General features: G+C 39.6%; 1 protein-coding gene across 17 annotated transcripts in view; it reads left to right on the forward strand.

Annotated features, from left to right (window-relative positions):
- SYNE1 (spectrin repeat containing nuclear envelope protein 1) overlaps nt 1-18589 on the forward strand; it is a 464275-nt gene that overhangs the window by 299485 nt on the left and 146201 nt on the right. For 12 of the 17 annotated variants that reach the window (XM_060029753.1, XM_060029751.1, XM_060029760.1 and 9 more), the window contains 5 exons: nt 472-639; nt 851-1012; nt 9114-9320; nt 11275-11448; nt 14072-14263. In XM_060029753.1, the coding sequence (XP_059885736.1) occupies nt 472-639; nt 851-1012; nt 9114-9320; nt 11275-11448; nt 14072-14263 (903 nt within the window). Of the gene's footprint in view, nt 1-471; nt 640-850; nt 1013-9113; nt 9321-11274; nt 11449-14071; nt 14264-18589 lie in introns of those variants that run through there. The other 5 variants (XM_060029757.1, XM_060029758.1, XM_060029761.1 and 2 more) reach the window with 3 other exon arrangements.

Below are 18589 nucleotides of genomic sequence, written 5' to 3' on the forward strand. Positions count from 1 at the left end.
TACAGACTTAAATATATTTAAATCAAGGGTTTTAAAAAATTATTCAAAACTTTGATCAACACATTAAGCAACATTTTAGGAAGTAGATCATTTAGATTCTCCTTTTTTGCTGGTGAATCAGTCTTTAAATATGTATACCACTTAAACATGTATTCCACGTTGTGGAACAACCCGAACGAACTTTTTGGCCAACCCAATATTTCCATTTTACCAGATATAAAAGAGGAATGAGTTTTGGCAACTTGAAATATTGGTAAATTTTTTTTACCAATTCTAAAAAATTCTAAAGCAACTACAGAGTGCTTTGATATGACCTTCTTGTTACAGGAGTTTACTAACTTTGATAGTTGGTAGCCCTGGGGGATGGGTGTGAATCCTAAACCTTTCCTCCACATGACAAACAGTACCCAGAGCGTCCTGACCTAAACCTTGTTTTCCTCTTGCATCCAACGCCGTGCTTTGCACCCATAGGACATCGCTTATTACCAAGCCTTGTCTGCTGAGTCGTTGCAGACGGATGCCTCCAGGATTCCCCCCAGCACCCTGCCACCCCAAGAGCTCTGTGAACCAGGTCTGGAGCCGTCTGCTACTGCTAAACTGGATGATTTACAACGCTCTTGGGAAACCTTAAAGAATGTGGTAAGTCTTCGAAATGTGGAATTGTTTAGCCCACCAAACACTGATTATCTTAGCGATTGTCTTATGAAATACATGCATAATGTGTACACATCCCATATACAGTTGAACACCCTTTGTTGGGTCACAGAGGTAAAGCGGTGAGGAAAGACATGTCATAATCTAGAAGATAAGGGGCTGGGGAGTATTTGGTAATATCCTTTTTCTTCTTTAGATCAGCGAAAAGCAGCGCACACTCTACGAAGCGTTGGAACGCCAACAGAAGTACCAGGACTGCCTCCAGTCCGTCTCCACGAAAATGGAGGCCATCGAGATGAAACTCAGTGAAAGTCCGGAGCACGGCAGGAGTACCGAGAGCCAGATGGCCGAACACCAGGTAAGAATAGCGATGACTTCAGTTTCCTGCATGATCACATAGGTGCACTCTTACTGACGACCGGCTGGCCAAGCGTGTGTATAAGACAGCAGGCTGACACGTTTTTTACTGTATCCCTTGTTACAGAGTAAACAAGATCCCAATCCAAGTGGTGGTTGTTTCCATCACTGCTTCAGGGAGGGTCTACAAGAGGAAAAGAAGGCTATTGAGACCTTGACGTTGCTTTCTAACTTTTATTACACAAACTGCATTTCCTTTTAGTTGCCACATTATTTTTATTTCGTTTTGAACCATTGTTGTAAGAATAAAGTGTACCCCACATCTACCTTCTCGGGGTATTGTTGTTTGAAGAAACTTAGCCAGCGTGTGCCCAGCACCTCCCTGTTATCACTGAAGAGAATAACTCTCAGACTCCAGTAGGCCAAGAAGCAGCTGAAGAATAAGGGATTCCAAGTTGTAATCTTGTGGTTTTCCCAGACTTGAATCATGCTTTAAAAGGGACACTGGACAGTGCTTCAGCGTTAGGTGAGAAACAGAGATGATTACGTTAACCTAACTCAGACAGATATTGTTAAAAATGCATCAACTTAAAATGCACGCTAAGAAAGTGCATAGCTTAAATCTGGTTACTGCTTTAGCAACATTATCGGGTGAACTCTTAACGCGTAATCGGGTGTAACTGGGTCTGGGTACTGAGGCGTGCAGTCACCTACATATTCAGCCACCGTGATACAGGAAAACGCTGCTGCGGCCAGGACTCGGGAGCATGTGACAACCCTATCAAAGGCAGAGGAAAAGAAAGATAAGAGGAAAAGAAAGAAAGATTAAGAGCTATGAAAGCATGATGCAATTATGTAGTTATCAAATACTGGGTAATTTACCAGCGTTAAGAGTGAAACTCTGTACTTTATCTTTCTTCTACTTAACATCTCTGTAGTTTTGGAACCCAGGATAACCTTGGAATACATTGCTTGTTCGGATGTGTAGTCTAAGGTAAAATTGTACTATTTTACAATAAAGGACCTTGCAGTATCACACAAAAATGAGAATATTTCATCTAGAGACAGCATGTTGAGAAACAGTGGTTTCAGGTTCCTGACACTCTTGTAACTTCTTAAGATAGAAATCAGAGTGTAGAGCACCCATTTATAGGCCTTATTTTGGGAAAACGACCTTCTGTGGGTCTTTCTGCTATCCTAAAGTCACCCATAGTCCATCTGGTTTGGGGAGGGTGCAGTGAAAATATAAAGTTAAAATTAACCTTTGTTTACTTGGATTAAGACAATCACGAGGACAGTCAGGGACTTAGGTCTCTACTACCATGCAGTGTCCCCGCAGCTCCACAGTCCTCTCTAACTGGTACTCCAGTTTTCTAACTGTCAACAGCCACCTCACTGTCACCTGAAGGGGCCTCCTGGGGCTCTGTCTGACTAACACCCTCCCCAACTCTTCACTGTACCTGGAAGGGCAGGAGAACTTCCATATATTTGACTACAGCTTCTTTTAAGCAACCAAAAAGGATTTGGCATAAACTATCCAAAGGCTGGATTAAAGTGAATTTGAGTGTCACAGACTTAGATTATCAGAAGCCAGCATTCCAGGAGAGGGTTTACAGAATTTGACTCTCTCTGCTTTTGGGTACTTTCGGGTACTTTCCAGTCACCTCTGCTTTTGTTCAAGGCTGATCATTCTTGTGTCCCAGGTGACAGACCACAGCTCCCAAAGAGCCTTCAGCAGGTCCCACAGGATTTAGGACCTGTATGAAAGCAGGATCCTGGCGGTCTGCCTTGACCTTCCAGAGTTCCTAATTAAAATGCAAATTAGCTCCCAATTACCAGCATCACCCTGCCTCTCAGGTATTAGTATGAAAACACAAACTGAATGTAGAGCAAAAGTATTATTTTATTCAAGGGATGTAATGGAGAAAACTCAAAATTGCACATTAAAGCTAACTGTTATGAATTAGAAATGAACCTGTGACTTTTCTTGTAATTAAGCCCAAGCACATGACTTTTGTCCCATTCTAAATTGAGAGTGGTAGTGCTAACAATTATAGCAATGAGGGGGTATAGCTAATTCAATGATTACCCATCATTGGAGCTTTTAACAATTATATTAATGCTCTAATGAGAGGGAAAGAAATATAAATAATGTACAATTTCTTGTATCATCACAAATCTAACATTTTCCATCTGACCTACTTTTGCTGTCTGTACCTAAATTCTATGAATTCTGGGACAGCGCTGCCCCCATGGAAGACTAACGGTATCACAATATCTAAATTGGTTCTTGGCTTCTGGAATGATACTTTAAAAATTTCAAGCAATACGATAGAACTACTCTTTCTAAATTCCAGTGTAATGTGGGTGAGAAAGTCCAGTATGCTTTTAGTATTTTCTAAAAATTAATAAAAAATACTTCAATTGCTAATTTTTTCCTAACACTCTCTTGGAAGTACTAATGTTTCTTTAGAGAGCTACTCTAATTCCTACATTTTTCCTCCGAACACTTGTCTAAAGCTGCTGAATTGGGGTGGAGTGCTGTGCCTTTCCTGTTACCCTCTTTAAATTGAACCAGAAGTTTAATTTTAAGACATCAATGCAGTTCATAAGCTGACTTGTGGCTGCTGTTCCGGGTGGTGAGCCCTCTGATGGGGACCTTCATTATCACGGGCAGCTAATGCCTCCTGGGCATGTGTTGTCTTTGCCACACCAACTCAGCGATGGTTAGTAGGCAGAGCTCTGAGGTTATTTCGGTTCTGTTTCTTTAATATAAATAACAGCTCAAAGTTTGAGATGAACTCTGATGTAGATAGTTCTGAAAGTCACAGTGAAATTCATGTTCACCTTGGGTGTTGAATCATGTTCTCCCCAGAGTGAGTCATTTTAGAAAAGCTCAAGGAATCTCTCTAAACCACAAACTGGTCATACACATGCCCTCCTTGTAAACACAAGTCGGAAGCGCAAAGAGAAACAACATTTCATCTCCTCTCCTTAGTTTTGAGGCAGATGTTGGAGGGAAACATCTGGCCACCAGCTGAGACAGTTATTGGGCGAAGACATATTTAACTGCTGGATCCTTTTGTTTTTTTAGATGGAAGTGAAATTCGCATCCCATGAAATTAACCATTTTAAAGTGTACAGTTCAGTGGCTTTTAGTACTTTCACAACGTCATACAATCACCCTCCCAATCTGGTTTCAAAACATTTACATCACTGCAAAAGAAAACCCCATCCCCCAGTAAGTTTGGCTGCTGGATCTTGAAGTTAAAAACTATAGCAACCTTCCAAAAATATCCACTCTCCCCTGAGAGTAAACTGAAGCGTGACTAGGGAGGCTTGACTCTAACAGAATGGAAACTAACAGTTGTAGGATTCCTAATTCCATCATCACTTACTGAAGAACATTCAGAGAGCTGTTTTAGACATTGTGAGTCTGAAATGGAAGTTGTTCACTTCACTGTATGCCTGGTTGGTCAAATCCACGGAGATTAAATGAATGAGGAAGACTTTTTTTTTTCCTGGTTGCTTCATGATTAAGATAACTGGGTTTTTTTTGTTTTGTTTTGTTTTTGGATTTTTTTGCGGTACGCGGGCCTCTGACTGTTGTGGCCTCTCCCGTTGCGGAGCACAGGCTCCGGACGCGCAGGCTCAGTGGCCATGGCTCACGGGCCCAGCCGCTCCGCGGCACGTGGGATCTTCCCGGACCGGGGCACGAACCCGTGTCCCCTGCATCGGCAGGCGGACTCTCAACCACTGCGCCACCAGGGAAGCCCGTAGATAACTGTTTTGTCTATTATGAATTAGAATGAGTTCAACTAGATGTGTTGAGCACCTACTATGTGCACAGCTGAAATAGACACTTATTCTTTAACATATGATTTAGGGGTAGATGAATTACCAACATATTATACAAAACCCAGCAATGTGATTATGGGTTACAGTGGTGGGAAGATCAAGGAGACTCTAACAGGTCTTTTGGGAGACATGGATTTTGAAAATGTGGAATGGTAGGAGGAGTGGATGGGAGACACGATAAACGTAAATGTGTGAGGAAAGGCACAGAGGAGGAATGAGAATGAACGTGGTGTGAAGTAGTGAGGGGCTCTTCTTGCTTATACAGAGCATCAGTGCAAAACAAGATACAATAAGGTCAGTCTAGTTATGGAGAAGCCCTCAAAACAGACCACCTAATATGAATTTTATATTTTTGGCAATCAAGTACCAAAAACGATGATAAAGTAGGAGAAAATACTTTACTGGACCGAAACCATTTTGAATGTATAACAAACAATAACGGTCTGTACATTCGTTACAATTACATTCCAATATCCCAGCAAGCTCTTTGGTGGAGATTGATAAGATAATTCCAAACCATATTGCAAATGTACTAAAAAACATGTATTGAAAATGGAAAGAGTCAGGAATAGCCAAGACAACCTTGAGGAAGATGAATAACATTGAAGGATGTGAATCCTTTCAGAGAGTGAGATTTATAAAGCTATAGCAGTTACGAGACCCTGGTGTTGGCACAGACGCCAAATGGGTCAATGGTGCAGAATGCGAAGCAGAAGCACCCTCCCACCCACACGGACACTGCGCTTATGTCAAGAACTGTACTGCACAACCGTGGATGAAAAATCATCTTTTCACTAAATAGTACAGGGTCAATAAGAAGGAAAAAAAAAGAATTTTGACCCCTACTTACCCTGGACACGGTAATTAAGTTTAGGTGGATTGTAGATCGAAATGTGAAGATAAAAAACAAAATGTTTTGAAACAGTGCTTCTCAAAGTATCTGTAGTGTATAATCTTTTTTTTTTTAATTTTTAAATTTCTAACTCAACATTTTAGTAAAATAAAATAAAATAGTGGTTGGATATTGTGTCAACGTCAAGTTGCTATAACATTTCTTAATGTTTACTTGCAATATCTTTCTCTTATCATGAACTAGAGACAAACCAGTTCATGACGCCATTGAATGGACCACACTTTGAATAGCACTCTTCTAGAAGGTAACATGTGAGAATATATTCATAACATTACGGTAGGCAAAGATCTCTTAAATAGGACAGCAAAGGCCCTAACTTTTCCAGTGAATCAAAATACTGATATATTAGACTACAATAAAATGAAGAGCTTCTTTTTATCAAAAGACATCATTAAAGAAGCTTCTACCCGTTAAGGGACAGACACGTCACAAAATGGGAGCAGATATTTGCAATACACAGAACTAAAAGAAACACAGGCATTCCTATCCTGAATATATACACAAGTCCATGCATCAATAAGAAAAGGAAAGACTCCAATAGAAAATGGGCTAAAGATTTTTAGCAGGTGGTCACAAAAGACGATCTCCACGTGGCCAAAACAGCATAGGGAAAAGTGCTTTGGTCTAATCAACCGTCAGGGAAATGCAAATTAAAGCTGCAATGAGATACCACTATGAACCTACTAGAAAGGCTTAAATGGACAAGACCCACAAACCAGGTGACAGTGGAATACAATGCAGCGATAAAAAGGGTCAGCTCTTTTTACATGCAACAGTCACAGTCTTGGAGGGAGTGAAAGAAGCCAGACACAGAACAGTACATCAGGAATGATTCCATTTCTGTAGAGCTCAAAAACAGGCAGCAGTGATCTATGACATTTGCAAGCCAGCACCATGGTGATCTCTGGAAAGAAAGGGATGCAGTCCAGGGGGCTTGCGGAGTCCTGGGAATGTTCTGTTTCTTGATCTGGGTGCCAGGAGCCCAGGTATGTGCGGTTTGTGAAAATTCATAGAACTGTACACTTACAGTCTGCACTTTTCTAGATGTATATAATGATTTCAATATAATAGTTTACTTAAACAGCAGTTGGACAGGATGACAACTGATATTAGGGAAAGAAGAGCATTTTTGTTGTTTTATATCTATTAAGAGCCCATTCTGAGGAGGCACTGGGCTTACAGCGCAGCCTACAGTCCTATGGAATAGGTGGGAATTATGCAAGTAGGGGTATATTGAAAACTGTGAAATATTGGCAACTATAAAAGCAGTGACTCTTTACTTGGAGTCATGATTGCCCCTCCTGTAGCGGTAGGGCCTGTTTTTCTAACACATCATTCAAATCCCAAAAAAGAATTCCTCCTGTCAAAGATTCCAGCTAAAGAGCAAATCATAAAATACAAAAAATGAGAAATACCAACAGTGTATAATTGTGATAGCTGTTAAGCAGGAAGTAGGGCGCTGGTAAAAGAGAACAACAGAGATTTCTTTTTAGAGTCAGCGGTCAGGAAAGGCCTCTCTGAAGATGTGACAGTTAACCTAAGGCTCCAGGGATGAAGAGAACCATCTCACAGAGAGGAAGAAGAGCATTCCAGAGCTTGAGGGAACACCATGTGCAAAGGCCCTGAGGCAGAAAGTGCTGAGGGTCCTGGAGTAACTGAAGAAGGCTGGAGTGTAGTAAGCCAGAAGGGAGTGTGGTACAAGGGGCAGGCGGGGGTGAGACCGCGCGACTACAGTAAGGAGTTTGGATTTTATTTTACAGGCCAGAAGCCACTAAGTATTTTAAAACAGGGGACTGAGAGGATCTGATTTACCTTTTTAAAAGATCACTCTAATTACTCTGTGAAGAGGGGTTTGGAGAGACAAGAATGTAGACCATGAGAGCAATTCAGATAAGGAGTTTGCGTGACATAGGTGGGAGCAGAGGAGACACGAGATACGTTTTGGAGGTGAAAGCAGTTGGATTTGATGCTGGATATGGTGACAGGAGGTGTGAATGACTCCTAGGTCTCAAGCTTCAGCAATGAGAAGGGTGTTACCTTTTACTGAGATGGGGACAACAGAGGAAGAAGCAGGCTTTTACATGATAAGATGGGGACACCGTGAAATATGTAAGTTGAATATACAAGCCTGAAACTTAGGACAGATATCTGGGTTAGAGATATACCTTTATAAGTGTCAGGGAGGCAGAAATTTTCCTCTACTCTTCTAGGTTCTTCTGGCTGGTCTAAGAATTCAATTGACATGAGACAGATTAACCAGAGAAAATCAAATAAAAGTTTAATAACACGTAAACGTGGGAGAGACCCAGGAAAACTGAGTAACTTGCCGAAATGGTTGAAACTCTCGCCTTAAATACTATCTTCAGCTAAAGACACAGGAGGATGTTGGGGGTAGTGGTTTGAGACTTAAAAGAGGAGGAAGGCAACTCACATAAAGATGGAAAAGCAAATGTTTGGTAAACAAATATTAATTGGGCCATTCAGAGACAGTGGGACACTGAGTGTACTCCGATCTCTTAAGAGTTTCCCTCACCACACCCAGCCCTATTCTTTGCAGATATCTCGATGGTAGCTCTATTCCTGTAATAGGTCCCCTTTCTAGATTCTTGAGGTAGTTAGAGGGAAGGTCAGAGTTTTTTCTTGAGTCTTTTGGACCTTGATTGTTTTCAGCTCAAAATAACCTGCATGCCAGAGACGTTTTGGGGTGGCAAGTTTTATTCTCCTACTAAGTGTTCCACATTAGGAAGGGTTTAAAGCCTTGGCAATGGACATCGCCTGGGAGAGCTTGTGAAGAGAGAAAAGGGGCCTGGAAACTAGCCCTGAGAAACTTCAAATTTTAGAGTTGGGGAGAGGAGAAAAATAAGGAGAGGGTAACAGCATAGAAACAGGTGACAGATTTTTCCTGTCTTGTATAGGAAAAGTTTGTGAGTTTGTGATTAAAATGCAGTGCTGTTTCAGACTCAGGGAAGTTTAGAGTGGGAAGAATCATGTTGAGGAAAAAAATGATGAATTTTATTTTCAACATAGAATTGGAGACTCAAACATCATTGAGCATACCCCCGTCGGATTACAGATGTGCCTGTTGGAAACCAGAAAGATTAATTAACTAGTCCAAATTCATTTAAGTTACCAATACAAATGGTCTTAAAATCAGAAATTTCCTGACATTCAGTCTGGTACTGTCATTTAGAAACTTAGGTTAGTAGGTCCCCTGTTTGTTGGTTAAACGACTTCCAAATGAAGTGTCTTCACAGTATCGAACCACATGGGACTCAGCTAGTGCCACGATTCCTCAGTGCGAAAAAATACATACACGAGTATGATTCCACAGTCTTCCCCGCAGGCACTGATGGATGAGATTCTCATGCTTCAAGAGGAAATCAGTGAGCTGCAGTCAGCCCTCGCGGAGGAGCTGGTGTCTGACCCCCCAGAGTCCGACCCTTCGGAGCAGCTGCCCTTGCAGTCCACGCTCGCTGTCTTAGCGGAGCGAATGTCCACCATCAAGATGAAGGCATCAGGGAAACGACAGCTTTTGGAGGTAACAAGCCATTCTGAAGGTGCCCCTCAGGTCCAGATTAACTCTTAGGGTTATGCTGACAAGTATGTTGGGCTACTTACATGATCGACATGTTTATTGTTTCCCACTCAGCAGAAGCTGGTATTGCGTGTCCAGGAGGGCCTCCTGAATAGAGCCCTGAGTCAGTGTGGAGCCATGAATGTGTCTTTTCACCCCTTTCTGAGTCATTTCAAGCATGCAAAACTGAGACTGTGGAAAGCTGATACTTGGTAGACATGAGTCTTATGAGGAGTAATTACAGAAGGTTTGCACGATAGTGTGCTGTGTTTAAATAAGAGCATTTTTATGAATAGTGTTACCAGTACTGTGAAGAATAAATCCTTAGTCACTGTTAGCCAATTCAAGCACATTAATTCATGAAAATATTCTTGCAGTTCTGGTTCTCATGTTACTTAACTTTAATATTATTTAATAGAGAGGTAAATTTTAGTCACAGTAGCAGATGTGTTAAAAATAAGTTATTTTCCTTCTTTGTTGTTGTTTTTCTCTTATCATTCCTGGCCCTAAACGTATACGATGTTCATATTGTTGATCCTACAATTTAAAGTGTCTGTGTCCTTGTATCTCTAGGGTCTAGCAGCTTCTCTGGCAAATAATCATTTATTATATACACTTATTTTATTTAGCTGCTGATTATACCATAATTCAATTAACCATCCCCCTATTGTTGGGTATGTAGGCTGTTTCTAGTTTTACCTGTTATAAAATTAGTCAGACTAGGTATTCATATATTTTCTGGTTTTGGAGAAATTTTGAATCAACGTGTCTGCTCTATTTAATCTCTCTTTTAAACAATTCAATAAAAATTTTAATTAAAAACATAATAATAGATTACTAATAAAATAATTTTTAAAGTAAAGTACTTAGAGTATCTTAAGGATTAACTTCTTAATTCATTAATACTGTCCCCAGTCACTCTATGAAACCGTCATGGAATTCTGAAATAAAGTGATTGGCCTGGATTTTTTTTAAAAAATGAATTATTTGCCATCATTAAAACATCCTTAGAGATCTAACCAAAATTTTTGACTTTTTGCCTTTGCTCAAGAAACTAATAACACTGGACCACCCTTTCCTGTAGGGGATCAGTTACCTGAAACTACATGGTGCTGCCCTTTTAGGTGGACCAGATATGTTCTTCAGTTTTCCATAGACCCCACTACTCTACAGTTTCCCAGACATTGAAGTCAAGTTACCTACTGTCTTACGCCATTGCTTTGTTCTAATCCTTGACCAGTTTCTATCATTCATATTATCTGCCTTGTCCTGTAGATGTATTATTTAAGAACGTTTAACTCTAGGCACACATTAGAATCATTGTAGGAGTTTTTAGGGACTTCCCTGGTGGTGCAGTGGTTAAGAATCCACCTGCCAATGCAGGGGACGCGGGTTCGAGCCCTGGTCCAGGAAGATCCCACATGCCACGGAGCAACTAAGCCCGTGTGCCACAACTACTGAGCCTGCGCTCTAGAGCCCGCGAACCACAACTAGTGAGCCCGCGTGCTACAACTACTGAAGCCTGCGTGCCTAGAGCCCGTGCTCCACAACAAAGAGAAGCCACCGCAATGAGAAGCCCGTGAGCCACAACGAAGAGTAGCCCCCGCTCGCTGCAACTAGAGAAAGCCCAGGCACAGCAACGTGGACCCAGTGCAGCCAAAAATATAAATTAATTAATTAATTAAAAAAAAAGAATCATTGTAGGAGTTTTTATAAAATACTAATCTTGAGGCTCACCTTCCCAAATTCTCATTTACTAGTCTGTGATGTGGCCTAAACATGGGTTGTTTCATTCTTTTTTTAAGTTTCACAGGTGATTCTGATGTGCACTCAGGCCTGAGAACCGTTGCTGTACTGTGTTGAATCCTGATGATTTTACCTTCGAGTGATTTAGGTTCCATTCTGCTTAATTCATTAGGAGAAGTTCAATGATCAGCTGGAGGAACAGAGACAGGAGCAGGCCCTGCAGAGGTACCGCTGTGAAGCCGATGAGCTGGACCACTGGCTCTCGAGCACTAAGGCCACTCTAGACGTTGCGCTGGGGTCACCCAAGGAGCCCATGGACATGGAGGCCCAGCTGGTGGACTGCCAGGTACAAAAATGTTCTTGAGGGAATATGCCAACGTCACAAGGCGCATTTTTTAACTACAGAAGACATAATGGTAACAAAGCTTGGTATGGTTGTATGAGTTTTCACAGCCCGTATACTTTATACATTTAGAGAGTAGAAAAACAATACCTTATTAAAGCTTAAATGAAATCCAGGCTTGGACTTCATCTTTTGAAAAATTTTACCAAGAGTATCTACTCTTTAGAACATTTTCAGCTTCCTGAAGGACCATTCTTAAAGACTATAGATGCCAAAACACGTATGGTATCTATTTGGGTGGCTAATGAGGAATGTAAGTACCCAACGAGAAGAATGAGTATCAGTGAATCGGACTGTGGATAAACACAACAGGAGCTGTCTCTAGGTGGCCTGTTGCAATTTTGGTTCTAATTCAGAAACATTATGTGGAAAACTTGGCAAAATTGTCAGTTATAGGCAGACAGATTGAACACGGGAAGGTTGTCTTCTGGAGGAGAGAATTTCCTTCCTCGATGTGAGGTCTCTAGAAATTAAGGTAAGGGGTAATGGCATCAAGGTTTTTATTGTAAGATTATTTTCTTGCCTCTTTATTATGGAAACCTTCAAGCACACATATAAGCATAGAGAATAGATGATAAACTCCCATGTACCAATCATAGGATTTCAAAGATTATCAGCATAGTAGACTTTACACACGGGTGAAGTACGTTTTAAAAGTGCTTTCATTTAACTAACTAGCAAGTCTCTAGAAAACCCGGCCTAATCTGCAAGATTAAATACCCATATGCACAACTTCATATTTCTCCCATTTGGAATCGGAGGAAATAGGCACAAGCCATTAATTATGAATGCCGCTTCTTTTCTTAATACTTCGTATGTCATTCTGGTCATCCCTTTTATGATTTGAGATTTTTTTGTCATGTCATTATAATTTGGATTTTTAAATTCTTTGGACAACTCATTTATGTGTATTCGAAGCATCTCTGCCTTGATGGTGGAGAGTGGAGAGCCATGTGCAAGTATTTTCTATTCTTTCTATCATCTTTTCTGAAGTTCCTTTTCTGAAGAGACATGTATTTTTAGCATTCCCTTCTAGCACTCGAAATTACCCATGCACTAGCATTTCAAAATTATGTTTCGTCATTACGCCCATCTCTCCCTTTCGGATGTCTCTATTTTTATAGTTATGCATAAAGTCCATGGTTGAGATAATATATTTCAGGACTTTTCCAAAGTATTGAAATGGTATTTTTTAAAACTCAAAGCATGTGGAATCACACAGGTACACAGCAGTTCCTCAGTCAATTGATTCAAGCCTAATTTAAGCCAGTTGTATAATTATAAGTGTGGCTATCACGTGGAATTAGGGCCCCATTATGACTTTTGGGGCCCTAGGTACTTTGCTTCCATGGGCCTCTTCCTCTGTAAAAATACTAAAAATTATATTTGATTTTACAACTGCTTTGGTACAGAGACTAATATAACCTGGGGTGGTATCATTATATATTAATTGTTATTATCTTCATTTTTTTTTCCTGATTTTAAAAGAACCTAAAATTAAGACATTTTCTTATGTCCCCAGAAGTGTTATGGGCTCTCGGCACTGTGTCAGCTGTGCCTAATGGAAAAGACAGTCCTGCACAGGAAGACAGTCCTATATTAGCTCCACAAACATAGTCCTCAGGAAATCGTCCTTTAAGCCCCACTTCATGAAATATTTCACTTTCTCACTTAGTTCTAGGTTTTAGGATCATACGTTCAGTCCTAGAAGTGGATGGTAGTAATTCTTATTTTGTACAGGGAAATAAAATATCTTTTCTTATTAATGTCTAATTGAGTATAAATTAGAAAGTGCATTTCAAAGAGTTCAGAGTTAAGGAATATAAAAACAGAACAGTTTTTGTAGAACATAATATGGTTATTTGTTTTGCTTGATTATTTTAGTTATTTTTCTTTTTTTGGTTTTTGTTTTAAATCGTACTTTGGAAGAGGGGAGACTATTTTCACTTCTTTTCTGGATTTAGCCTCCATTTTAGAAGAAGAAAACCTTGCAGCACTAGAGAGTTGCCACAGAAAGTGAAAGTAAAATTCTTAGGAAAACTTTCAGAAATGTGAGGTTAAAAATATGTTATATAAAAGACAAAAATAATAAAAATCAAGTAAAAAAAGCATCAATCTGGGAAAAAAATCAACCCAAAGAAAAATGTTTTGAAAGAGAGAGTCCTCTTCAAATTGACACAAAAAGGGCTCATCATGTGATGTCTTTACTATTATTAGTCACAAGCATAACAGTCTAACACTAAAATAGTAAAATAATCATAATAATGGGATAACACTAAGGAACGGTCTTTTCTACTTATCTGTTGGCTGTATAAAATGTGCTTTCCATATGTTTTTCATTATGTAATATCTAATCTTAAGAGAAAAATTAGGAAGCTCAAAGAAGTTTTAGAATCTACGTACCATTCTTGAAGGTTGTAAGAAAACTAGGTTAAAAAAAACAAACCAACCTGGAGGCATGATCTTTTGGTGAAAGACTAGTAAAGTGTTGGGTTTCGCTGTGAGACACGGTCTTTACAGAGACTGGCAGGCTTTGTGAATTTCAGCCTTATTTCTGTTGTTCCAGAACATGCTGGTGGAAATAGAACAGAAGGTGGTGACCTTATCGGAGCTCTCAGTCCACAATGAAAACCTGCTGCTGGAGGGCAAGGCTCACACAAAGGACGAGGCGGAGCAGCTGTCAGTGAAGCTGAGAACCCTCAAGGAGAGCCTCCTGGAGCTGCAGAGAGCGCTGCACGACAAGCAGCTGCACATCCAGGTGAGGCGCAGCCACGGACGCTGCATCTCTGCACGTGGCCGGTCTGGCCTCTGAGCACGCGACACGTAAAGGGGACAGCTGGGGAATGATACGTTCTTATGTACACACCTGCTTTGCACAGTCTGGCGTAGGTTTTCAAATAGGTTTTGTAAGAATTATTTGAATGCAGACACCTGAAAATTGCAGCATAGGAAAAGAAAAGAAAATGAAAATAATTACCAAAATCTATCAAGTACATCATTTTAAAAAATATTTAAACATAGGTCATGGATGAAGATATCCTATGACACTCTTATATTGCTCCTTTATTTCTCCTATATTCTACTTTTCAGATAGACTCTTTATTTAGTGCCCACAACTTCAGACTTGTCGTATATTCCAGGTGAATTGAACCTTTTTACTATCGTGTGATGACCTTAACGTTCCCTAATAGTGATTTTTGTTTTAGATGACTAGAGCTATTTTTGGGTACTATTTGCCTCATATGTCTTTTAATTTTCCTTTGATTTCACCCTTTCTGGGTCCTTATATTTTAAATTTGTTTCTTATAAAGAACATTTAGCTATATTTTGTTGGTTTTAAACATATGTGGTCAGGAAACCTCTGACTTCTGAAGGGCAGGTTTAGTCCATTTAAATGTATTGTGATTATTGATATGTTTGAACTTTTATTCTTATTTTTTGTTTTCTGTTTTTGTCCTGTTCTTTCTATTCTTCTTTCTCCTTTTCAACCTTTGTTTATAAGTGGTTGAATGCTTTTCTTTGTCTTTTTCCTCTACTTTTTAATCATGCATACCTAATAAATTCTAAGTTAATATCTTAATCTGCTTCCAGCTCTATACAAGAAACTTAGAACACATTCACTCATTTCTTCCCATGCACCTTGCATACTATTATTGTCTAATATTTTGATTTTGTTCTTTTTTAATCTATACAAATTAGAATTATTATTATCTTACACAAAAATTAAGCAACTGTGCGGGTATTCTCTGGTGGTCCAGTAGTTAGGACTCTGTGCTTTCATTGCTGAGTGCCTGGGTTCAACCCCTGGTCAGGAAACTAAGATCTCGTGAGCCCAGCCAAAATTAAAAAAAAAAAAAAAAAAAATTAAGCAAGAGTTTATTGAGAAACTACTATGTGCCAGCCACTATTCTATGTGATAGAGTGAAAGAGCATGGGCAGCATCTATCTGTATCTGTATATCTATATATTCCATCTTCAAGGAATTATGTTTGGGAGAGACAGATAGTAATATAAAATTCAGGTGCATTATTATATGCTAAGTTAGAAGATGATAAGAGCTATAGGTGAAATACCCATAAGGCGGGTAGATAAAGGCAAGGCTGGGCGGATTTGCAGTTCTAAACAGGGTGGCCAAGGAAGCCTTCCTCAGGTTACGTTTGAAGGAGTGAGCCATGTGGACATGGAAGGATAGAGTTCCAGGCTCAGGGGGAGGCAAGGGCAAAGGCTCCCAGGTGGGCTTCTACCTGGTCTGTTCAGTAAGCCCAACGGCTGGAGTGGAGTGAGCAAGGCGAGAGAGGTCAGACAGGTAACAGGGGCCCAGGGTGCAGAGGACCTTGTAGGCATCATATGGGCTTTGGCTTTTTATGCTGGGGGAATTGAGAAGCCATTGGAGTGTTGGGGGACAAAGGAGTGACAAGATCAAATTATAACTGCTGTAGGGGATCAGGGTGGAAGCTGAGAGACCAGTTAGGAGGTTAGAAGTGATGAGGACTTATTAGATTGTGGATAATTGGGAAAGTGAAAACTCTGAGGAACAGAACTGGGGGAAGGAGGGCTAGTTAGGTCAATGGTTTCCTTAGGGATAGGTTAGGTTTGAGATGCGTACTCAACGTTAAGCAGTGGTTGGAATTCAAGAGACAGACCTAGACCGAATCATCAGCCTCTAGATGGTCCTCAAAGGCTTGAGACTCCATGAGTTCACCAAGGGTGTGAGGAGAGATAAAGAGCACCAAGTGCTGGGATGCTCCAGTGTGAAAAGTTTGGAAAATGTGGAGGAGCCCACCAAAAAGAGTAAAAAGGAAACACCAGTGAGGTGGGAAGAAAAGTGAGATTTGGGTTCCTGGAAGACACTTGAGGGTAAGTGAGTTAAAATGAGGACTGAGAACTGACCACTGGATTTAGCAACATGCAGGTCTTCTGTGACCCCAACCACAGCTTTTCAGTGAAATAGTGGAGGCAAAAAACCCTCTGAAATGGAAGTGAGAATGGAGAAGGGAGTTGGAGAGGAAGCGTGCAGGAAACTCAGGAGTTTCACTATAAAGAGGAACAGAGGAATGGAATAAACTATAAGAAGTAAGTTAGGAGAAATTTGTTCCATTTTAAGATCAGAGAATAATGACATGTTTACAGGGAGATGGAAACAACTCAGTAGAGGAAAAATGGATGAGAAAGAAGTGAGATTGCCGCAACAGTCTTCTTGTTAGAAGGGAGAAGATGGGATCAAAGGGGAGGGAGTGGTCTTGGAACCAGTATCAGGAGGGAGGGAAACATCTGTATTTGAGTACAGATGCTGGCAGGGGATATGGCACAAATATTATAGTGGGAGCTTAATGAACATTCACTGCGATTGCTTCTGCTTTCTCAGTGTAATAAATTTTTTTGGACTAAACTACGTATTTTCAGTTCTTTGCTAATCATATGATTACATGATCTGGAACATCAAGCCTAGTCAACAGAAAACTATTAGAAGCAATGGAAGAATTTAGTAAGAAGACTGGCTTATTAAAAAGATGAAATAGAGAATCCATAACTTTCCTGTATAAATAAAAAGTTAGCGAAATAATATACAATAATTTTCCATTTATAACATGAACAAAACATAAAGTATTTGAAATCTCGACATTTTAAAACCCGAGTGATACCAAAAATACCTGAAAAAATAGAGAGAAACTTTATTTTTAGATAGGAATACAGTATCTTAAACATGTCAAATTTTCCTCTACTAAAACATAAATTTAAGTTATTCACAACTAAAATACTAACTGTATATATTTGAAATGTGACAAAATGATACCAGGTTTACCTGGAATAAAATAAACCTGAAAAAAACTGTAAAATTCTGACAGTAAAGAGTTACGAGGGGTTAAATATTCTTATATATTAAAATACAATATTACAATAATTAGTATTGGCACAATAAATGGATGAACAAAAAATTAGAATAAATATTCCCAAAAGAGATCCCAGTATACAAGGGCATTAGATAAATGTTTAAGGTGGCATTTCAAGTCACTGTTTAAAATACGATTCACTGTGTAAATAATAATAAAGTAATAGGGGACTTCCCTGGTGGCGCAGTGTTTAAGAAACCACCTGCTAATGCAGAGGACACGGGTTCAAGCCCTGGCCTGGGAAGATCCCACATGCCGCAGAGCAATTAAGCCCATGCACTGCAACTAATGAAGCCCGTGTACCTAGAGCCGGTGCTCCGCAACAAGAGAAGCCACTGCAGTGAGAAGCCCGCACACCGCAACGAAGAGTAGCCCCGGCTCGCCACAACTAGAGAAAGCCCGCATGCAGCAACGAAGACCCAACACAGCCAAAAATAAATAAATTAAATTATAATGAATAAATAAAGTAATAGGCAAGCCACTTGAAATATGATAAACTAGATCCCCTATCCCACTCTTTACAGAAAAAAGTGCATCACAGGTGGATCAAAGATTTAATGTAAAACCTAAATCTAAAACGTTCTGGATGTATGGGTATTTAAAAAAAAAATCTTGGGATCGGAAGGACCTTTGCCAGTGTTCCCCAAACCCAGAATTTTAGTTTCTTTAAAATTACTACATAGAAGTGAGAAAGTTCTGTATGACCAAGAAAATATTAACCAAATTAAATGACATGGACAAATATGGAAGAAACTATGCAATTCACATGACCAGGAATTAATTCCCTTAATTTCCAGAAATCTTATTGTAAATCAATAAAAAAATAAGAAAAGGTCACCTAATAGAAATATAGACAAAAAATACGAAGAGGTGATTCAAAGGAAAAGAAATACAAATGGCCAATGAACGTATGAAAAAATACTTGAACTCACTATTAGATAAATAAATGCCAATAAAGACAAAATGCAACTTTTCACGTTAAATTCACATACTTTAAAATGCATACACAGTCTGACTTTATGAATTAAAGCAAAAAGTAAAATGTTAAAAGTATTAAAGTTGAACAAAACTAGAAGGATTTTCTAGCTGGGAGAGTATACCACAGTTCACTTAGTTTTATAAAAGTTATTGTCAATCTCACGCGTAATGCTTTTTTTTCCCCTCATTTTCCCCCCATTGTTGGTGTGTGAATG

This window comes from Delphinus delphis, chromosome 14 (assembly GCF_949987515.2).
Source record: "Delphinus delphis chromosome 14, mDelDel1.2, whole genome shotgun sequence".
In the NCBI taxonomy this organism is placed as follows: domain Eukaryota; kingdom Metazoa; phylum Chordata; class Mammalia; order Artiodactyla; family Delphinidae; genus Delphinus; species Delphinus delphis.